At 40.0% G+C, this 24,071-nt stretch overlaps 1 protein-coding gene and 1 non-coding gene across 4 annotated transcripts in view; one reads left to right on the top strand and one right to left on the bottom strand.

Moving 5' to 3' along the window:
* Positions 1-11,607, bottom strand: part of TPK1 (thiamin pyrophosphokinase 1) — a 350,875-nt gene extending 339,268 nt beyond the window's left edge. Inside the window, exons 1-2 of one of the 3 annotated variants that reach the window (XM_046020778.1) lie at positions 11,474-11,607; positions 11,030-11,088 (exon numbers count right to left, since the gene is read on the bottom strand). In XM_046020778.1, the coding sequence (XP_045876734.1) occupies positions 11,030-11,072 (43 nt within the window). In that variant the 5' untranslated portion in view covers positions 11,073-11,088; positions 11,474-11,607. Of the gene's footprint in view, positions 1-11,029; positions 11,230-11,473 lie in introns of those variants that run through there. The other 2 variants (XM_046020781.1, XM_046020780.1) reach the window with 2 other exon arrangements.
* On the top strand, positions 7,094-7,218 carry LOC123952420. The gene has a single exon (XR_006820659.1). It is a non-coding gene; the product is annotated as a U6atac minor spliceosomal RNA (small nuclear RNA).
* Positions 11,608-24,071: the final 12,464 nt, after the last annotated feature.

The following is a 24,071-nucleotide window of genomic DNA, read 5'->3' as shown; positions in this document are numbered from 1 at the left end:
CTCTGTATATGAAGTATATTCCAAAATTATGGGTCTATCCGTTGCTCCTTGCTTATATGAATAAAAGAACAAATTTTTAATATATAGGTATCAAAATTCTCATTAAATACCGATCAAGTATTTCTGAAGAAAATTTAACAGCTGAATTCAGGTGTGCTGCAAGTGTAAACTACACACTGGTGTTTGAAAATTTAGTTAAAAAAAAAAAAGTCAACTCTTGGGGCTCCTGGGTGGTTCAGTCAGTTAAGCATCTGCCTTCAGCTCAGTCTGTGACACCAGGGTCCTGAGATTGAGCCCCTGTGGCTCTGGGAAAAAAAATCCCTGCTCAGCAGGGAGTCTGCTTGCCCCTCCCTTTTTGCTCCTCCCCCTGGCTCAGGCTCACTCATGCTCTCTCTCAAATAAAAACCTTAAAAAAAGTCAACTATTGCATTAGTAATTGCTTATTCCGATTACACACTAAAATAACATTTTAGATATTAAGTTAAATATATAAAATCAAGTTCATTTGTTTTCTTTTTAACGAGGTTACTAGGATAGTTTGTACATATAAAATTACATTTCTATTGTATTGAATGGCCTGCTGCAGGCTGAACTCTTCACAGTGAGGACTGTAAATTATTTTCCACAGCATCTACTGAAGTGTGGCACATAACAGATACTCAAAAACCATTAAATGAACTTTATATAGAAGCACAAAGCAGCAACTAAGTAAGACCAAAACTGACTTTTTGATTCATATACCAGCTATATTCTGTTTGAGTGACATTAATAACCTCTTATTTAGTAGTCATAACAATTCTGAACTATGGACCAAGACAATAAAAAAAAAAAAATTTCAGCTGAAAAAGTAAACTGACATACCTAGTTTGTATGGGGCTGCATTATGTCCTCCCAAAATTCCTGTTGAAGTCCTATACCTATACCTCAGAATGTCACTATATTTGGAGATAGGGTCTTTAAAAGGATAAAGTAAAATAAATCATATGGGTGGACCTAATCCAATAGGACTGGTATCTTCATAAGAATAAGAGATTAGAGACTGTCTTTTTTCCACTGTATATTTTTTCCTGCTTTGTCAAAGATTATTTGGCCATAGAGTTGTGGGTGATACCTGGACTCTCTACTCTGTTCCACTGGTCTTTGTCTTTTTTTGTGCCAGTACTGTGCTGTCTTGGTGATCACAGCCTTGTAGTAAAGCTTGAAATGAAGCTTGACCATTCTCTTAAACCATACACAAAGATAAACTTGAAATGGATAAAAGACCTCAACATGAGGCAGGAATCTATCAGAATCCTAGAGGAGAACATAGGCAGTAACCTCTTCCACATCGGCCACGGCAACTTCTTTCAAGACATGTCTCCAAAAGCAAAGGAAACAAAAGCGAATATGAACTTTTGGGACTTCATCAAGATCAAAGGCTTCTGCACACCAAAGGAAACAGTCAACAAAACAAAGAGACAACCCACAAAATAGGAGAAGATATTCGCAAATGACACTACAAAGGGTTGATATCCAAGATCTATAAAGAACTTCTAACTCAACACTCAAAAAACAGATAATCATGTGAAAAAATGGGCAGAAGACGTGAACAGACACTTCTCCAAAAAAGACATGCAAATGGCTAACAGACACATGAAAAAATGTTCATCATCATCAGCCATCAGGGAGATTCAAATCGAAACCATACTTGAGATACCACCTGACACCAGTTAGAATGGCCAAAATTAACAAGACAGTAAACAACAAGTGTTGGAGGAGAGATGGAGAAAGGGGAACCCTCTTACACTGCTGATGGGAATGCAAATTGGTGCAGCCACTTTGGGAAACAGTGTGGAGATTCCTTAAAAATTAAAAATAGAGCTTCCCTATGACCCTGCAATTGGACTACTGCGTATTTACCCCAATGACACAGATGTAGTGAAAAGGGCCATCGGTACCCTAATGTTCATAGCAGCAATGGCCACAGTCGCCAAACTGTGAAAAGAGCCAAGATGCCCTTCAAAAGATGAATGCATAAAGATGTGCTCCATATACACAATGGAATATTACTCAGCCATCAGAAGGGATGAATACCCAACTTTTCTATCAACATGGATGGGGCTGGAGGAGATTACACTGAGTGAATTAAGTCAAGCAGAGAAAGTGAATTATCATGTGATTTCACTTTACTCGTGGAGCATAAGGAATAACACAGAGGACATTGGGAGACAGAGAGAACTGAGTTGGGGGCAATCAGAGGGGGAGACAAACCATGAGACTGTGGACTCTGAGAAACAAACTGAGGGTTTTCGAGGGGGAAGAGGGTGGGGGGTTGGGGAGACTGGTGGTGGGTATTAAGGAGGGCACGTATTGCATAGAGCACACTGGGTGTGATGCATAAACAATGAATCTTGGAACACTGGAAAAATAAAGTAAAAAAAAAAAAAAAGAATAGGAGATTAGAACACAAGTAACACACAAATGAACCGGCAATCCATGAGGACACAGAGAGAAGACAAACATCTATCTGCAAGTCAAGAAGAGAGGCTTCAGAAGAAACCAAAGCTGCCAACACCTTGATCTTGGACTTCCAGCTTGAGAATTAGGAGAAAATAAATTTCTATCACTTAAGCCACCCAGTCTACGGTACCCTGTGGCAGCCCTAGTACACTAATACATTGACCTAAACACTTAAAACTTTTCCAGTTTCTTAGTGGAGTTTTGGCCTTTACACAAGTTACAAATTCAGTTCCTCACTCACACTAGCCATATTCCAAGTGCTCAATAGCCATGTGCAGCTAATAGCCAGGCTACTGTACAGTACAGACCTAGAGAGAACACCAAACCAAAAATTTCCAAAAAAGAATGCTTAAGTAGTTGAGAGATGTAACCAAAAAAATGTGTTCTTACTATATAGTGAGGCATGTTTCATCTTTAATTTTAAAACAAAATGCAAATGCAGAGGATTTAAATCCACCCTTGAGTTACTCTTACTATCATTTGCTGAGTAGATTAAGGAAGGGAGTTCATAGTTTATAGCTATGTTTGGTACATCTGAATGTCATCACCAAGATTTCTTGAGGTGTGTCCATTGCTGCACAATACAGAGAATTACTGACATAGGTGACCAGGATACATTTATCAGTACAAAAGAGTCAGAATTCTAGGTATGATTTCCCAGAAATTCTTAAGTTATTCACTAATAAGTTGGAGAACGCTAATAGTCAGCTGTAGATTTTATCATGCCTCTTGTCAACTTAATTAAGCATTTTCGATAGAAATTAAATTCCAGAAACACAAGATATGGCATGAATACTATACTGAACAGGATATTCCTGGATTCATTACCATTTAACCATGAGGCATCAAAAAAGTATGTCTACTATTAATAACTTCATACATCTATAAATAATTAAGTTTAAGCAGCATGGAAAAAAATACAGAATTCAGGAAACAAATAGCTCTGCTAGACTGGCCTAATAGGACTGAACACATCTACTAAAATAAGTAGTGCTCTCCTTCAAGAATTAGAAAAAAGAACGTAGGGGGGACTCCTGGGTCGCTCAGTCAGTTAAGTGGCTGACTTGATCTCAGCTCAGGTCATGATCTCAGGGTCACGGGATGGAATCCTGAGCTGGGCTCACCACTAGGCATAGAGCCTGCTTAAGATACACTCGCTTCCTCTGTGCTCCCCACCCCCACTCTTCCATCCTAAAAAAAAAAAAAAGAAAGAACATAGAGAGTCCAAAATGCAATCCTCAGTATAATAAAGTTCATCTACTCGAAAGTATTTTACATTGCATAGAATTTTACAGTTTTTAAAAAAATGATTTAACTTACTTATTTGTCAGAGAAAGAGAGAGAGAGAGAGAGAGAGAGCATGCCCTTGCACGCACAAGCAGGGGGAGCATCAGACAGAGGGAGGGATAAGCAGGCTCCCCACTGAGCAAGGAGCCCCACACAGGACTGGATCCCATGAGCCTGGGATCATGACCTGGGCTGAAAGCAGATGCCCATCCAAATGAGCCACCCAGGTGCTCCACGACTTTACTTCTTTAACTGGCTTTTTATAGGTTATCTCAAATTTGCCCAAGGACTTCATGTTTGGATATATTCTTAGTTTACATAAAGAAACTAAGGCTCTAAGAAATTAAGTGACACACCCGATGTCACATAATCTGTAAAGGACTAAAAGTCAAACCTTAGTTCTCTAGTTCCAAAACTTTGTATAGGCTTCACCCTGTTAAAGCATTAAAACTATGCCTAGTGTAGTGTTATGTAAATGTTAGTTATAACAAAAAATTTTAATACAATTACAGTGACTTGATCAAGTGTGTACTAACAATACTTAAAATGGTAATTAAATTCAGAATAAATCTCAACCATGGTAATTCAGTTTAGAAGAAATAACTCCCAAGAGCACTATGTTCACAGGAATCTTTTTAAAATTTAAATGTATATAATAATTTTGCAAAGAAATACCAAGTGATAGATAAAGGGCTTTCTAGCATAAAATTTATTTATGATAATCAAATTAGGTGAGGAAAATAAAATGGAACTTTTAAAACTAGAGTTTTTTAATATATCGTTTAAGTGAATGTTTCATATCTAACTGCTATATTCTTTATTCCATCAGATCCACTTAAGAGTGATATAAATGTGATTTAGAAGGTCAATATTAAATGTTAAGGAGGATTTAAAAAGTGAGGAACTGAGCTAGATTTTAAAATACTGAAGAACGAACAGGTGGGAAACAAGCAACAGGAAAAGTTATTTTTGAAACAATGGGAAAATTTAAATATGGACTGGTACTACAAAATTTTAGGTAGAAAAAGTGGAGTTTCATTTGAAGGAAACAACTCACAGTATGTTCTCATTTAGGTTTAAAAATACTTCATTGTGTAATGATACACAACAAATATCTGGAGGGATATAGATATAAACACACCACTTATCCATGTACATGGCAGTAACAGTGGTAATTTCGGAGACATTAGAATACAGCATTGTTATTTCATTTTTGTTTACCTTCTAAAGTTTTATAACGCATATGTACTACATTGTAAAAATATGAAAGTTTTAAAATATCAATATTTTTATTAAGCCAAAAGAAAAACCTCTCCATCTGCTGTGTCTTACCTTTGTGAAATAAGTAGATGTGAAATGATTCTGAAGACGGTTTGACTCTTCACTTTTATTTTAGCTCTCAGGTGTTTAAAATAAATCAACTTTATTTTCAAACATACAGAGTTCTGAATATAAGCTTCATGATAAAAAAATGAAAGGATCACAGACAAGAACAAAGCCCAAAACAGTCCCTATTTATAAAACTATTTTGAAAAGTTACCTATATTTAGAGAGTTTAAAATAGCAATTGTATGCCCATACCAGTTAAATATTGTTCATCATGAATTAAAACAAAAATCTTAAGATAAAAAGGAAATGAGAAAAATAAAAATGTATTCTTGCTATTCATCGGTGTTAAAATGTGAGTCTTAAATCTTCCCAACAATTGTCCTTGGAAAGTCTCATTCTCTGTATATCACTGATGAGAAAAAAAAGCTTAGGAAATACATCCAGAATATATAAGAAACTCCTGCTTGGCAATCATTTTCCAATACTGTATATACATATATCAAATCATTAAGCTGTACCTCTGAAACTAATACAATGTTATGTCAGTTATACCTCAATTTTTAGAATGAAAAACTACAAATTGATTTTTTAAAAGATTTTCTTTAAGTAATTTCTACATCCAGCATGGGGTTAAACCTACAACCCCGAGATCAAGGGTCACTTGCTCCACCAGCCAGGTGCCCCTAAAAATTTATTTGTAAAAAAGGAAAGTGGAGCAACTGGCTGGCTCAATCAGTAGAGCACCGACTCTCAGGGTCATGAGTTCAAGTCCCATATTAGGTATGGAAAGCACTTAAAAATAAAAATAAAAGAATAAAAAACCCTTCCCCATAGAAAAATGGCAAGAGTAAAACATTTCACAAATGATCTACAAAAGGCCAATGAACACTCGAAAAACAAGTATCCTGCCATAAAGGAAATGTAAATTAACATCACAGAAATACCTCTAGACATCCACCAAATGGCTAAAACTTAAAACTAATTCTAAGGTTTAGAAAAGAACATTCTAGGGGATGAATTTAGCATGAGCTAAGGCAAGAGTATTAAAGCTGGAACAAATGTTCATATAAGTAAACATGGGTAGTTCGTGTGGCTTGGTCACAGACAAGGAAAGATAAAATGTATTCTGGAAAAGTAGTTAGGAATCAGAACTCTGGGTATCTTCAAGTCCAAAAGGACTTTAACCCATATATGATTAGCAACCCCATGACACGGATGACAGCTTTGTACAGAATGTTCCAAGGCCCGGGGCGGGGGGAGGGGGAACAGACACTTTCAGAAGAATTTCTTATCTCCTATCCTGCATTAAATTTCTCTATTCTCCACAATCTGATGTTACCTTCACTCCCCAACCAAAATCTCCATCTACACTCTCCAGCCTACTCAGGCCTCCTTTCTCTTTACTCACCACCAGGTGAACTCACACCCGGTCAGAGGCAGCACAGGGCTTTCACTCGGCACATCACCTTCGTTACTCGTCCACTCCCCTGAGCCTGCTCTCCATTTAAGTCCAGTGCTTTTTCAGAGGCACAACTGAGGCCTACACATTCCGTGATTTCCTGCCTACTCCAAACTGCCCTCATCTCCTTCTCCTGAGTCCTTCCCTTCCCTTTCCTATACTAGGTAATTCAACATTGAACTAGAATCCGTATTATTTTGTTCTCAACTCTCTAACCAGACTATGAACTCGTGGCTAAAGGGATCAACACACCTTTCACTTCTGTACCCCTGTAGCACCTACTACCAAAGAAAATACACAGCCAGCTGTCAGTTCCTCTTGATAACAGAAACATGCCCTGTCATCCAACAGTTCCATTTCTAGGAATTTATGCTACTGATATATACAGATACACACAAAAACATATGATCAAAGATATGCATTACAGAAAGTAACAATAAAATTACCAATAACCTAAACGTCTATTAAGAAAGACTAGTTCATTTAAGTCCGTACCGCCTATCAAAAACAAAACTTGGGGTGTTGTATGAGAGCAGAGAAGTTCGATACCTCCCTTGACAAGGATGGATGGGGCCCTCCGGCCTGACAACAGCCGTATGTAAAGTCACTGCCACCTACTTTGTAGCATCTCACCATCACTTTGTTTTTTGAACCACTATATTGCACACCTGAAACTAATGATGTTAGCTACACTGGAATTAAAGTTAAAAAAAACTTGGGATACCTATACATATGGATCATAACAACATCAGTGAAAAAAAGTTGCAGGAAGAGGGTAAACAGGTCTTATTTATATATACACACATAATTGACAACAAATTTTAGAATGATAATCTCTGGTAAATCAGATGGACTTAAAAAAAATTTCACTCACTGCCCCAACAGAGTGAATTACAAAAGATTTTATAATATGAATCCATTTTCTTTAAAACAAGGATCATAATATGTTGAGGTACATGTACCAAAATGAATATTTAGAACATATGCCAACTGTTAATGGTTATTCCTAGAAGAGGGATTACAGGAAACTCTCATCTATATTACTGTTTCTTTTAATAAGCACTTACTTTAGTTACCCTCCCCCACACACACAAAGAAAAGAGTAAAAAAAAAAAAATCTTTGAGCTAGCGATCCCAGAGAAAGAAGTCTTTTGGTCCACCTGGCAATTAGTTAAAACCAGCTTAACTGTTGGACAGCCCACTATATTAAATCTGAGTAAGCATTACAGGTAAATCACATCTGCAAATCAGATTCACAGAAATTACTGACTGAAAAGCTACTTCTAGCCAAGTATTAAATATCTGTCTGATGAAGGGAATACTGCTAATGCAAAGTGACGCTTAAATATTTGCTGAATCCCTGCAAAAGGCAGGCTTTTCACTGGTGTCTCCTAATACACGGTTCTTTTTTTTTTTTTTAAAGATTTTATTCATTTATTTGAAAGACAGAAATTACAAATAGGCAGAGAGAGAGAGGAGGAAGCAGGCTCCCTGCTGAGCAGAGAGCCCGAAGCGGGGCTCGATCCCAGGACTCTGGGATCATGACCTGAGCCGAAGGCAGAGGCTTTAACCCACTGAGCCACCCAGGCGCCCCTACACGGTTCTTTTTTTAAGTATCTCTTAGGCATCTGAAGTCTACCGCAAACTTGCCTCAGGCCTTTGTTTCAAGGCCAACACCTGAGAGGAGGCAGAAATCCCTAAATACTTTCACCTTTAGTGGAGGAAGAAACTCTGAGAACCACTAAATCACAGAGAATCCCAAGGGAGCACTGGATTCTGTCTCCATGGATCTGTGCTTCATAAAGGATATTATAGTTCTTACAGTTACTCTACATGCCCTGCTACACAGAGGGGCTTACCAATGTCTGACTTAACCTGTCCCAACCTTCTCCACTAAACCTTTGATAAAAACAGAGCAAGGAACTGCCCGTTTTTCTCTACTGCTCCAAATATTTTCCCATCTCAGCACTGACCCGGAGATCCAACTGCCATTTTGTTTTCCCCTTGGACTTACTGTTGAACAGCTTATCGCTACTGATGCTAAGTGCTTTATATGTATTACAACCCATTTATACTAACAATCCTGTTAAGTATTCATATTTTATCAGTAAAAAACCTGAAATACAAGGTTTGAAAATTCGTGCTAAAAAGAAAAGCACAGGCTCAAAAATGGAGTCACTTATGCTAGGCCAAACTAACTGCAGTTTCAACCTCACCCAGAAATGGTCTTCCGTTAGGAATTATCTGGTTGGCACCAATGAGGTTATCTGTTACATGGGCCTTTGTCCATTTCCCAGAGGAAGGTGACCTCATCCCAAACAATCCTTCTATTGATTTCCTTTTTCCACCTTTAAAAAAACAAAAACAAAAACACCTCTCCCTTTCCGTAGCCCTTTGGAGCTCCCCTCTACTTGCTAGCTTTTTTTTTTTTTTTTTTAAAGATTTTATTTATTTATCTGACAGAGAGAGAGAGAGATCACAAGTAGGCAGAGAGGCAGGCAGAGAGAGAGGAGGAAGCAGGCTCCCCGCGGAGCAGAGAGCCTGATGCGGGGCTCGATCCCAGGACCCTGAGATCATGACCTGAGCTGAAGGCAGAGGCTTAACCCACTGAGCCACCCAGGTGCCCCTCTACTTGCTAGCTTTAAAACTCTTTAATAAAACTCACTCAGCTGAATGTTAACACTAGTAAACAGTGGCAAAACTAGGGTTTAAACCCAGAGATTGATTCCTCAATCTAAGCTTTACTGAACCGCACTATCTCTGGGATATATTCTCTTCAACCTAGAAAACACCAGAAATCTTCAGTCAGAAGTTGCCACAAAATGAACAAATCTTTTAGAATTTCTAAGGGGAAAAAAAAAGTTTTATTCAAGCCCAAGTCTTGGACAGCTGCCCTGGATACACAATCTTTGCAAAGACAGTGCTCCAGCAAAGGAATATTTGATGTAGGGTTATACACCTTTTTTATGTAAAAAGTTAGAAATAGACAAAGAACATTTCAGAAAGTTGCAGACCTTATCTTAAATTTCTAGAATAGGCTGTAGGACTTTAATCTTACTGGAAACAGGGAAGTTTCTTTTTCTTATCTTTGTGTTCAGAAGGCCCCTCTTTGGTGTATGTGTTTGTTTTTTGTTTGTTTAACAAAGCAGATGTACAGTATGTGCTCTGGGCACAAAGAGAGCCTCTGAGAGTCTGCCTGACCTTAGTAAATGTTAAAGTATAGCTAGCTTCCTGGGGGGTCCACAAGCAGGGCCCCAAAATATTAAAAGCTGAAAATTTCCTTTATCACAGTAAAGTGCTGAGGTTTTTACAAAACTGAACATCAATATGCCACATGGATCAAATATTTACTCACAGAAATGCAAGTCTGGCTACCACTGGGTTACCATGAACTTGCTTCACAGTAGAAAAGCCATAGAAAAGCCACTGCTTTTCTCAACTTCTGAAAAGCTATTTACAATAATAATTAAACACTTGTGCTCGCTTCGGCAGCACATATACTACAATAATAATTAAACACTCAACCTCTCAACCAAGTCAAACAGTTTTGTGTTCAGATTCTCGTTCTGTTACTTCTTTCCTTTCCTTGCAAATAAGACATAAAGGTATATGTGGAAAAACTTAGCATACTGAATGACTGAAGAGTAAAAGTCAAGGTCCCCTACTTCTACTCTTTGTTTTACCACCAATATTCCCAGGATATGAAACAACTGGACAAGTCCAAATCAAAACAATACTCTAACCAGACCCAATCATTCACGTGTCTATAGGAAACCATTTATATATATGATATATATATCATATATATATGATATATGATAATGAAACATTAAACTATGCGTTCCGTTTAAATTTATGCACGGATAAAACAGGACTTCCACACAACCAAGAAAAACTGGTAAAGGAATCTATTTCTTATTAAGAAATTATCACATAAGTCAATTACAACACATGAGAATGCTATCACCCTAACTCATACCTCCCATCTATAACTCTGTGATTGACGATCATTTGGTAAAACGGTAAAAATCCACAAGTGAGTGTTAGAGCTTTGAAACATCCTGTACTGGATAAGCTGTGGGGCTTTCCGTGGATTAAAAAATGCAAGACGGGCAATAATGCCTGATCTTAACCCCCTTGGCGGATAAGACCTGCGATGTCAGAGACTAGGTAAGAGCTGCTCTCGAGGCCTAAGGGCTAACGTCGCACGTGGCGCTCCCTCTTCTCCAGGTGGCGCGCATCCGGTAAAACTGTGGCAAGGACCGACATCTATCCCTGTTACTTCAGGGGAGGAAACTGAGGCAGAAGAGAGGCTGAGGAGTATGCCTAAGGGCTCAGAACTCGGGAGTCTGAGACTGACTGGGAACCCTTCTGGGTCTAGAGTTCGGCCCTTTTAACCTTTCAGGGCTCGGAGACAGAGGCAGGTGACAGCGAAACGTGGAAAAAGTACAGTACCGGTGGGAAGAAGGGGTTCCAGCGGGGTAAAGGCATGCTCCATATCGGACTACAGGCCTCTGCATTTAAAACAACAGAAACGCCACGTTAGGATGCCTCCTAGCGAATTCAACAGTCCGCGAACTCCCCCAGAACGCCGGCCGCGTCCATCCCGCGCTCCCGCGGCGGTTTCCCGGCGGAGCTCCAGGGAGCCCCGGCGCTGGAGGCCCCGCCGCCCGGCTCCGCGGGGAGGAGCCAAGAGGGAGGCCGGCCTGCGGGGCGGGCAGACGCCGCGCGTGCCTCCGGGAGCCGCTCCCCCCTCCCTGTCCCCGCGCACCGCCACCATCCGGGGACTGCAGAGCGAGGCGCGGCTGCCCACCCCAGCCTTTCCTCGCGCTGCCCTTCCCAGCCCGCGGCCCGCGCGCCCACATGGAGGGCGGCGCGCTGAGCTGCGGCCGCACTTACACAATGGCGGGTGGAGCCCGGGGCGAGCCGAGAGGGGGCTGCGGGAGCGAGGGCGATCGACCGCTCGGAGCTCAGCTGAGGAGCCTCGACGGCGCGCGGCAGGCGCTCGCAGGCTTAAGTAACGGGCGCGCGAGGCGGCCCCGCCCCCTTCCGGAGCCGTGGGCCGGTGCGGGCCGCGCGTTTCCGCCGGGCCGCGCGCCCCCGACGTCGCCGACGCCAGGCCGGCAGCCAGCTTCCTTCTTCCCGCAGCTTTCTTCTTCTACGCCAGCTCTGCGCTCCCGCTGGCGCTGGCGTCTCTGCCTAGCGCTCTGCGCTGCCGTCAGTAAAGAGGCCGCACTTTTCTCAAAACCAAGCATCACCCTTCCTCAGCCTGGCCTCACGGCCGGGCAACCTTCCCTGTTTTCCGGAGCCCGTCCTCCCGGTCCCCTTTCTCTCTCTGATCCCTGCTTGCCGCCTGCATCCTGAGCGCACCCGCGTCTGTCCTCCTCCCTTCCCGGTGAGCCTAACCAGAGGAAGGTGTCGAAACTCATAAAGGGAACCCTCGTTCGAGTGGAGCCCTCAGGCCGTGCCATTGCCTGCCAGTTATAAGAAGAATTGCCAGTTACAGGAAGAATCGTCAGTTGCAGACCCCAATAGGAGAATCTTGCAACGGGAAGGACGTAACAATAACAGGCCCCCCCTGGAAAAAGATGTATGTCGCATCTGCTAGCAAGCCCAGCACGCTGGACCAAGGAGCTCCCTCATCATCTTGAACTCTTCCTTTTCTCCAGGAACTTTCAGTCCAAAGCAACCCTCCCCCCACCCCTCCTCCCTGAAATAACGGGCCTCTCCTCTGTGGGGCGCACCTGTGGTTTTGCCATAGCTTGCAGGACCTGAATTGCAGTTCTTTGCTATTCTGGAATAAACGCATTTTGCTGACTAAAGTTACTGTTTCATCTTTCAGGTCAATAAAATTTTGTGTTTGTTTGGGGTTTTTTTTTTTTAGATTTTATTTATTTATTTGAGAGAGATCACAAGTAGGCAGAGAGGCAGGCGGGGGTGGGGGGAGGGGGGGAAGCAGGCTCCCCGCTGAGCAGAGAGCCCCATGCGGGGCTGGATCCCAGGACCCAGACGGAGATCATGACCTGAGCCAAAGGCAAAGGCTTAATCCACTGAGCCACCCAGGCGCCCCTGTTTGTTCGTTTTTAAAGATTCATATATTTGAGAGAGAGCACAGCCTGTGAGCAGGGTGAGGGGCAGAGGGAGAGAGAAAAATCCCCAAGCAGAACTCTCTGATAAGCTTGAGCCGGACTGGGGACTCATCCCAGGACCCTGAGATCGTGACCTGAGCTGAAATCAAGAATTGGACTCTTAACCTGCTGAGCCACCCTGGCGCCTGAAGGTCAATAAATTTTTAGTTCGAAAAAACTTTAATCCACCTCCTTGCAGTTCCATTTGCTCCTTAACACTCCTAGGATGGAGAGCTCACTCTTTTTGCCATGGAGGCTTTTCCAAAACTGAGCAATCCTTTTTTTTTTTTTTTTTTAAGATTTTATTTATTTATTTGACAGAGAGAGATCACAAGTAGGCAGAGAAGCAGTCAGAGAGAGAGAGAGAGAGAGGGAAGCAGGCTCCCTGCCTAGCAGAGAGCCCGATGCGGGGCTCGATCCCAAGACCCTGAGATCATGACCTGCGTAGAAGGCAGCGGCTTAATCCACTGAGCCACCCACGCGCCCCCCAAAACTGAGCAATCCTAATCATTGGAAAAATTCTTACTTCATGCAAAAATCCCCTCACTGCACCTGTCACTGTTCCCAACTCCCAGCACCACCACATGTTGGAGGGATCCCTGGTCCTCATAATCATCTTAAATGTATTGAAGAGAGTAGAAAGCAAGATGGAGTCACTCATATCCAACAGTGACCTATGTAAAGCCATGATTTATGCAGCCAAACATGTTATAGCTAAGAGTAGATATCTCCGAAAAGAACACAAGCTGAGGATACCCAGAACTGATAACCAGGAAAACCAAAAGAGGTCTGCAAAGGAACAAAGTCCGATAAATGCCTTTAAAGAGTGAGGATCTTTGCAAGAAATGACCAGACTTTTTAGATAATGATCTTTTCACAGCTGACCACATCAAAAAGTTAATTGCCACCAAAGGTTCTGCCCTGTTGATCTCTGAACATTCTCCACGGCTTCAACATAATAAGCAGCACATGCCAACAACTTTCCCTGACTGGACTGAGGCTTTATCTCAACTGCACACTCCCAGACTGACTTTGACTTTGGTTTGTTAACTTCCTACCCCTTGTATTTTGCTCGGCGGGTGACTCTGTCTTACACTTTGCTTCGTGTGATGTGTGAGAAGCCAAGTTAAACACATCGCAAAATGCCATTGAGTTTGAAATCTTGAAGTTGCTTTACAACTATGTTAATCTTGCTTTATGATGGAATAAAGCTGACATTGTGGAAAGACACAACTCATGTGTGCACCTCCATAGTGTGCTCGTGACAACTACCCAGACTTTACCTTTTCTAGGCTAAGCTCAATTTTCTCAAGGTTCTAACGTGATGTGACTTTTAGACTTTACCATCCTGGTTCCTATTCTCTGTATTTAATGTTGCTCGTAAGTTGTGGTTCCAAGAACCAGTAAGAACTGCACATTTCTCAGCACACAGCAACTCCTGCAGACCTCTGCAAGACTAAGACACCTGACCAACTTCTCATATGACTTCTAGTTGCACAAGCCCCTCCCTAGTTTGAGCCCAGTGCTGCTCCTCCCACCCCCACAAAATGCCTGCCTGAGAATGCTTGTCAACAAAAAATCTGGTCAGAGACAAGGAAAAATTGTATTATCGTGCAGTTTGCAAATAGAGAAATGCAGTCTTGACTTACAAGCTAAGATTATGCTCTGAAGAGGGAGGATTCGGCTTAGGTTAAATAGGCAAAACACGCAAATTCTGTGCCTTTTATAGAACCTGGTTAGACTCAAGTCCCAAACTACTAGTTTCAGGAACAGAATACAGCTCGATATTTCTGGTGGTGGTCTCAGGATGTGGCAGCTGTTGGAGAGCATGACACCAAGGGTTACAGGAGTCTTTTTGCAAATTTTGCTGAATTTTCTTCAAGTTTGTCATCTTAGGCTGTGTGAGTGCTTTTGTTCCTCACGGTCATTCGGCTTGTTTAAAATGTTAGTTTTCCCCCCTGGCATCAGGGAACTCCTCATGTCTGTCAGTTATTGCTTTCTAATTTGAGGAAACATAATTGCTTCCAACATTATGGCTGCCAGATTTACTGTTTGTTCTGGCCAAAATCTGATGATAGCCTCTTACCTCTCAAAGGGCTTAAAATTGTGACATATTATCTCTAGCAACTCAGAAGTGCCTCTTTCTCTCCTCTCTGTTCCCACTCGCCTCTCTCTCCAGGACTTGAGAGCCATTTCTTTGGAATATAATCATCAGGAGGGATTGGGCCTCTGTTTCCCCGTCTCTGTTGGGGGACAGAGTCCTGGCTTCTAGCTAGCAAACAATGTATGTCCTAATCACACTGACACTGACCAACCTTTTATAATTTTTCACTTCTCTGACTCTACTAGGTCCTCCTCTTCTTCCTCCCTTATTCTCCCTTTAAAACACTCAAATCACTTCTGCGCAAATCAGAATGGAGCTCAGCTTTCTCTCCTACTATCGGTAGTTACTAAATAAAATCTGTTTTAACTGCTTAAATAATATCTGACTGTTTATCTCACAATGTTCCAGGTGTAATCCAGTCATAGTAGAGTACAACATTGTCTATATTCCTTCACTTTTTTAGCTACCAGATCAAATAGAACTTTCAGGTGTTTTTCAATTACCTCTCTTAAGCCAAATGTACACCTATCTCATACACAATTTTAAACCAAACTGCTAATTAATATTATGAGTTTGCAATCATAGTTGAGGCCCACAGGCCATTTCAACTATGTCACCTACTAGCTATGGGACATTGAAGCTTTAGTTTCCTCAGGTATAAGACAGAAACAACGCTGCCTAGTTTGGAAGCGTTCTGTAAGGATCAACGGATTTGGTACAGATAAACACCTGGGCTGGTGCTAGTACATACAGAATGACAGCAAATGTTTGTCCTGCTCCATGAACATGGTACTCCACATATATCTTAAAGACTTCACTGTTGATAGCTGTAGTCTACATCTTTGCAAAGTTTTCATGGGTAATCTAGACCAAGTGTCTCCCAAAATTGTTTAAAAGAAAGCTGAAATACCTAATACAATAAATTTCAAAAGTCTACTTGTTTAAAGATGCCACCAGTGAAACTAAGAAGACAACAAACCGGAGATGGAGTGAGAATATTTGCATATATAATAAACAAGGGGTTGCTCTATCCAGATGACATGAAGAACTACAAATCCATCAGTAAGTCAAGCAAAACAGTGAAATAATGACAAAGGATATAAACAGACAAATTACAGAAAATATTCACATGGCAAACAAACATGTGAAAAACACAACCATTTACAGAAAATGAACAAACCTTCCAGATTTTCTAAAAGAAAGGAGTTTTATTTGAGCCTAAGTCAGGACAGCTGCCCTGTATACACAATCTTAGCAAGAGAGTACTCTAGCAAAGGAACATTTACTATAGGGTCATACACACTTTTACCATAAAAAGTTATAAATGATTAGACAAAGGACATTTCAGAAAATTGTAGACCTTAAGTTTCTTGTGTATGCAGAGGTGTAGGACCTTGACATCATGGAACCAGTGAAGTTTCTTCCTTCTTCTTAACTTCTGTGTTTAGAATGCTCCTTTTAGGTGTGAACAGTATGTACAATGTATGCCTGAGGCGCAAATAATACCCATGCTTTGGCATTCTGCAGAGTTATTTTGACTTTAGTAAATGTTAAAATATAGCTTCCTTGGGAACCTAGGGGCAAGGCCTACAAACATTGAAGGTTGAAATTTCCTTTATCACGACAAATTTCAACAGTGAGATAAGTTTATTTGTCAGATTATAAAACTTTTAAATAATAAAGCAAATTTACATTTATTGAGCAATTATTTTGTTGCAGTCACTGTGTTAAGGTCTTTTATATCATTACCTTTTATTTCATTACCTTAAAATGGAGGCCCCAACATAACAAAGACCAAATTTTAATAGTTCACTTATTCCAACCTAGGCGGTTTGAGGGCAATTTGGATCAGATTCTATCATGCTTGTCATTTTCACTCATCCATCAATAAAAATGCTTATTATTTTAGGACCTACATGAAGTATCATCTCTGAAAAGTCTTCCCTGAGATTTGCTCAAACCCTCACAATTAATCTAATTTTGCTTATAATATCATTACATTCTTGTATGCTTCTTTTATAGCCCTTTCCATAGTCTGATATAATAGGATTCATTTTAAATGTATGCCACCTTGTGGCACAATAAGGCTGCCTGAAGTCAGCCTTCACTTTATACATTTCAAGCATTAGGAAGGAAGAAGAGCAAGGAAGATACTATCTGCCATATAAAGAGACCTGAGAGACCAAAATGCACCAGATAATTAAGGAGAACATTTTCAGGCTATTGCAATAAGGAGCACACCCTAGATCCTACGATCCACATGTCATCGCATTTGCCTTGGATTTTATTGGGAGGCATAGATAAATTGAAAGTGGGATGATTTAGAGCTGGGACCATTTTGAACACAGGGGAAAATCTCAGTCAGCTGAACAGGAAACATCTCTGTATTTAGCTCTTTTCAGGCAAACATTTTTTTTAAAGATTTTATTTATTTGGCAGAGAGAGATCACAAGTAGGCAGAGAGGCAGGCAGAGAGAGATAGAGAGAGAGAGAGAGAAGCAGGCTCCCCACTGAGCAGAGAGCCCAATGCGGGACTCGATCCCAGGACCCTGATATCATGATCAGGCAAACATTTTTAATATTAGCTAATCATTCATGAGACAAAGAATGAGGTACTGGATACACCTGGAACATAGTCAATTTCATCTAAGGGGCACCTGGGTGGCTCAGTGGTTAAAGCCTCTGCCTTTGGCTCAGGTCATGATCCCAGGGTCCTGGGATCAAGCCCCACATCAGGCTCTCTGCTCAGCGGGAACCTGCTTCCTCCTCTCTCTCTCTCTCTGCCTGCCTCTTTGCCTACTTGTGATCTTTGTCAAATAAATAAAATCTTTAAAAAAAAAGAGTTGGAGGAACACCACTCTTTATCTCTTAATAAATAGATAAATAAAGAGGTCTCTTTATCAGTTAAACACAAGGGAATCATCTGAGAGTCTTATGGGAATCTTATCTAAGCATATGGGGAGGGTATTTCATTGAAGTAACCCTTTTCCTGGAATACAAAAAGGTGGAGAGGAGGTGTTCAGCAAACAAGAAGGCAGGGGAATTTCTTAGCCATCACTTTCTCAGTGGAGCTCAGGCTCAGGTGAAACTCTAACATCATTAGAGGCTTCCTGTAAATCTCACACAATACTGTAGTCAAACCTAATTGACTAGCACTTAATCACATGCCCCTCTGGTTTAATGGAGGCTGGAAAATGCAGTCTTTTAGATGGGATGCAGTAGAGCTCACAAAAATGGGTACTATTGCTAAATAGAAAAAGATCCAATGTTATGAGCAGGCTAGCCAACCCCGGGTTGCCATATCCAGACTCCGTAACAACCACTGTCTCTTTTCCTCTTTCATCTGCCTGCCTCTGTCCTCTGGTGCCCACAGAATAGCCAAAGTTCTTCTAAACTGTAAAATAGATCGTGTTCCCGCTTGCTGAAACTCATCAGATGATTTAAGGAGAAAATCAAAACTGAAAAGGCCATGAATAATCTGGCCTTTGCCTATCCGCAATTTTATCTTATAGCATTCCTTCTCCTTACATATGAAGATCCAACCAAACTTGCTTCTGTCATGCTTTTTAAACAGAACAAGTCCTTTCTATTCCATTTTCTTTCTAGAATGTTCATCTCCCTGTCCCACCAAGTTCTTCACATCACTGGCTCATTTCGAGCTCAACTGTCACCTCTTCAAAGAGTCTTTAATTTTCCTGGCAAAAATTACCTCCCTCAGTCACTCTCTGTCTTAGCACACTGTTTTTCTTTGGAACACTTGTTCATTTATTTATTGACCCTGCTTTCCATGACAAGGCAGGAACTTGGCCTAATCTGTTCACTGCTATATTCTCAGGGCCATAGTATACGGTGCATAGTAAGCTCTTTTTCTCTGCCTCTCTCTCCCCCTGCCCTATATAATTGCATATATATATACACACACACAATATATATATATATATTTTATATATGTATAATTATATATATTATATATGTATGCATATTTGTACAGGATTTATTAACCACAAAAAGATTAGCATATCACTAAAAATATCCATTATGCCATAAGATAAATATGAGCTAGACATATTATTTATTTAACCTGCAGATAATACTTTCTTTTTTATTTTATTTTATTTTATTTATTTTCAGTGTTAACCTATGGATAATACTTAATGAATGAGAGGCTTTAGGAACACCTGGACACTCCATGAACTCCCAGACATTGACACCTTATATGTTAGAAGCCACTTACATAATAGAAAACGTTCTTGCTTTAGCAGTCAATAACCTGGCTTTCAGTACCAAAAGGGAACAAACTCTTGTTTCAAACACTGTTATATTTGTGAAAGAACAATAAGCTTCTATTTTGGTTAAGCCATTCTTATCTAATCCCCCCACCCTGCCAAGCTTTGGTTAGACACAATCCAACCTTAGTCTGAACTGACACATCAGCTAAGAAACGATGCCTGGAGTAGAGAAGCACAAAAGTGAAAGGATTTGGGGTATATTCTGGGGTCAGAATCAGCTCTTCCGGTCATGCATCAAATATGGGGCATGAGAGATTTGACTCCTACATTTTTTGCTTTTACAGTGAGGTATATAGTAATTTTATTTACTGAGATGGGAGAGGACAAGTGAAAGGGGAGGGAAATGAATTCAAAAGGAATATATAAATGTAGGGAATATATGTGTAAATGTGGGCAGGATCGAAACTCACCTGTTTCCTCTTAGGGTCATCAGCTAGGCCTGAGAATTAAATTAATGTAACGGATTAACTGGCAAAACCATACAAATGTATTTAATATAGGTTTTATGTAACATGGGCACCCTCATTAAGTAAATGAAGACCCAAAAAAGTAGTAAAACCCAAATGCCTTCAAAGTGGATTTAACAAATAAAGGCAATTGTGGAAAAGTAAGTAAAATGTTAAATGTATGGGGAGGCTAACAGAAAATGAGCTATTTTAACAAGGTCTATTTGTACAGAATTCTCTCTGCCTTGACTCTGGGTCTCTGCTGGTAAGAATGTTTCTCTTCTCCTGGTACAGAGAGGGTAGCTTTCACATGGGAGCTTGAGCTCCTACTTTCAGGAAGAGGTCAGAATGCTCTTCTTGAACCTGCTGTTTCTCAAGCTCCTTTAATTCAAAATATTCCTTATGTCACAATGGTATATTTGGGGGTGTTATACAGCCTGCCACTCTTCAGGATTTAAAAGCCTTATTAGCTTATCTACCATAGTCTTGACTATGTGCTTTTCAATCAATAAATTATGGAATTTGGAAGGCCTGCCAAATGTTAGATGTTAAAAAATCATCCTGTTTTCTGTAAAAGATTTTTTATAAATAATAAGACATACATGTTTTTTAATTGAGAAGACTTGTTATCACTAAAAAAAAAAATCTCCAAATATATCTAATAAATTTAATGCTCTTTTTCTGAGCATTTGGGATTTTCTGAGCAGCTGGGATGATTTTTAAGGAATTTTACAAACTGATCTGTAAGTATACCAGGAGAAGAATAACTCTTTTTTTTTCCCTAGAGAGAGTGTGCATAGAGGTGGAGGGGGAGGGGCAGAGAGAACAGGAAAGAATCTTAAGCAGGCTCCACGCCTAGTGCAGAGCCCATAGAAGGGCTTGATCTCTCTACCCTGTGATCCTGACCTGAGCTGAAATCAAGAGTTGGAAGCTTAATCAACTCAGTCACCCAGGCACCCCAATCACTTTTTTTTTAAAAGAAGTTCAATAAAATGAGATTTTCCTAGTAGGTAAAGAAAAATATATGTCATGACAGTAATTTTAAAAAGGTAGCATGAGGTGGGGCACCTGGGAGGCTTAGTTAAGCCCCCAACTCCTGCTCTCAGCTCAGGTCTTGATCTCAGGGTCATGAGTTTAAGCCCCACGTTGGGCTCCAGGCTAGGTGTGTAGCCTACTTAAAAAAATAAAATAAAATAAGTCAATCGGAGAAAGACACCTATCATATGATCTCCCTGATATAAGGAAGCGGATATGCAACATGGGGGTTAGGGGGGTAGGAGAATAAATGAAACAAGATGGGATCGTGAGGGAGACAAACCATAAGTGACTCTTAATCTCGCAAAACAAACTGAGGGTTGCTGGGGAGATGGGGGTTGGGAGAGGGTGGCTGGGTTATGGACATTGGGGAGGGTACGTGCTATGGTGAGTGCTGTGAAGTGTGTAAACCTGCGATTCACAGACCTGTACCCCTGGGGATAAAAATACATTATATGTTTATAAAAAAATAAAAAACAAATAAAAAATTTTAATTAAAAAATTAAAAAATAGAAAATAAAAATGTAGCATGAGCATAGAAACAGGTACTTTTGATAGAACTAAATAGAGTTCAGAAGCACACTTACATGTGTGGGAATTTAGTTTATGATAAAGGTGCTATTTTACATTACACAAAAATATAGCGATATAGTTAATAACTATCTTTAAAAAGTGTATCTTGATTTAATTATCTATACATGGAAATGAATAAAAATAAATTTCTAATTCATACCACATAAAGATAAATTTCTAATGTATTAAAACCTAAATATAAAGGTCAAATCCTTTTTGAGTAAAGATTTTAAAAAGTAATATTTAGATGAGGAAGGTCTTCCTCAGTAACTCAACTCAGAAATCAACTCAGATTTGACTAAGAAATTTTAAACTTTTATAAAGAGAAAAACAACCTAAAGAGACAAGCCGCACCTGGGGAAGAAATCTAGGCAGCATGAATATCAAGCAAAAACTTACTAACCAGAACATAAAAAGAGCCTCTGCCAATCAAAAAGACAAAGCAGTTCAGAGAAAAGCAGTTCAGGGAAGGAAAAAAAAATGCCAATAAATACATCAAAGACACCCAACTCTCTAATAATTGCAGAAATAGATACGAAAACAACAAACCTTATAAAATTAAAGAATGGAGAAGATGAATAATATCTAGTGTTTAAGAGGACTTGGGGAAATGGGCGTTTTCATACACATCTATGAACTCTAAGTGGGTAATTCCCTTTCTGATAGTGAATTTTGTCATTTCTATCATTATTTTAAATGCACATTCCTTGTGATCCAGCTCTTCTACTTCTAAGACTCTGCCTGAAAATAAGACTTGCACACTTTCTAATGATGTGTGCACATAGGTGTCAACTCTTGCATGGTTTAAAATGGCAAAAAGTTTAAAATGTCCAAAATAGAGGAATGATTGATAAATTAATTTAAAGAATACAATATAATCTGATGCAATGATTAAATGAAATGAAGCTCTATATACTCTAGAAAATGACAAACTGATTTTACAACACATACAAAATTACAAAGAAAACAGAAGAGCCAAAAGAATCTTTACAAAGAAGAAGAAAGTAGGAGGAAAATATCTCTAAAAAAGTCAAGATACAGGATAATATGTGGAACAATTTTTAAACTCTAATGTTCTTAAGAGTCACCTGATGAGCTTATTTTATTTTATTTTTTAAAGATTTTACTTATTCATTTGACAGACAGAGAGATCACAAGTAGGCAGAGAGGCAGGCAGAGAGAGCAAGGGGAAGCAGGCTCCTTGCTGAGCAGAGAGCCTGATGCGGGGCTCGATCCCAGGACCCTGAGATCATGACCCGAAACGAAGGCAGAGGCTTAACCCACTGAGCCACCCAGGTGTCCTGAGCTTGTCTAAAAATGAAGATTTTTGAGGCCACATTCCCAGAAATCCTGACAATCCAGGTGATTTGGATGGATTGACAACCATCCTTCAGAAACACCAACCCAAATTCATGCTCTATTTTTTCGGTGGTTAAATATATATGCATGCTCCAGGGAAGAGACACAGCTTACTTAAGCAGCATTTATGTTATATTTTGTTATATACTCATAGGTATTTCTATGTACGGTGCTTACTTTTCAATGACTACCACCAGGTATGCTCTGTTTAAAACCACAGACCCCACACCTTACCCATCTCTATCTTCTGGTAAATATGAGACTCATTTAGGACATCACTCTCATTCATCATTTTTGGTCACTTTTAGTATTTAGTACGAACATAAGTATATTTTAATTAATGTATTTTCTTAAAGATTTTATTTATTTATTTGAGAGAGAGGCAGTGAGAGAGCATGAGTGAGGAGAAGGTCAGAGGGAGAAGCAGACTCCCTGTGGAAATGGGAGCCCGATGCGGGACTCGATCCTGGGACTCCGGGATCATGACCTGAGCTGAAAGCAGTCATCCAACCAACTGAGCCACTCAGGCGTCCCATAATTAATGTATTTTAATTATATTAGAGCATATAGTATGATAGTATATTTTTGTATGTTTTAATTAAGTATTGAAGTCTATTTTAATACTAAAATTCACTGTAAGTCTAAAAACTAGATATTAAAATAGGTTCAGTTATTAAAATTCTGGACTATTCACTGTAAAACTTAGATCTCATATTTGATTAAAGACTTTCTTCCTCTTCCATCTCCCAAATGAGACTTGTGGGGTTAGCGATATTGAGTGTGGGAGAAAAGCATTCTGCTCTACCACAACTTTCTCTTTCCCACCTTCTTTGGGATTAACACTCAACTTTGGAGCCTGAAGAGGGAAAAAGTAGACAGACTATCAAGATGATATTGCTGTCTCTTTCTCATTGGTTATCATGTGCTTTTGACTGCTTGCAGACATCAGCATGAACTGAAAGTGATACCATCACACTTCACTGATAATGAAATCATGAATGTATTGATCAAGGAATCAATTCAAAACAGCTTCTATGGGCATAGCCTGGTACCACACACTGCACAGACCCCCCCACCCCCTTCAAGCCTGTAGTCCCTAACTTCACCTACTTAAAATCTGGGCCTATCTGTAAGCAGAAGATCCATTTTTCTGTACTTCTCAGGAAGCAGGCACCAAAGGGCTTGGTCATGATGTCCTCAACTCCAGGCCATACCATATTGCCACATGGTTTGGTTTGAGTTTCTCAGGAACAGAACCTAAAATGGGGATTTGGGGTATAAGCACAGCTGACCCTTTGGCAACATGAGTTTGAACTGCATGCGTCACTTACATGTGGTTTTGTTTTTATACATATCAGTACGGTCTTGCACATGCATTTTCTCTTCCTTAGGGTTTTCTTTTCTCTAGCTTATTTTATTGTAAGAATATAGTATTTAATATACGTAACATACAAAATGTGTTAATCAACCATTTATGTTATCTGTAAGGCTTCCAGTCAACAGTAGGCTAAGATTTTAGGGAGTCAGAAGTTATGTCTGGATTTTCAAACTATACAGGAGGTT

This window comes from Meles meles, chromosome 10 (genome assembly GCF_922984935.1).
Source record: "Meles meles chromosome 10, mMelMel3.1 paternal haplotype, whole genome shotgun sequence".
Classification (NCBI taxonomy): Eukaryota; Metazoa; Chordata; class Mammalia; order Carnivora; family Mustelidae; genus Meles; species Meles meles.
This window is presented reverse-complemented; position numbering and strand designations above follow the sequence as displayed.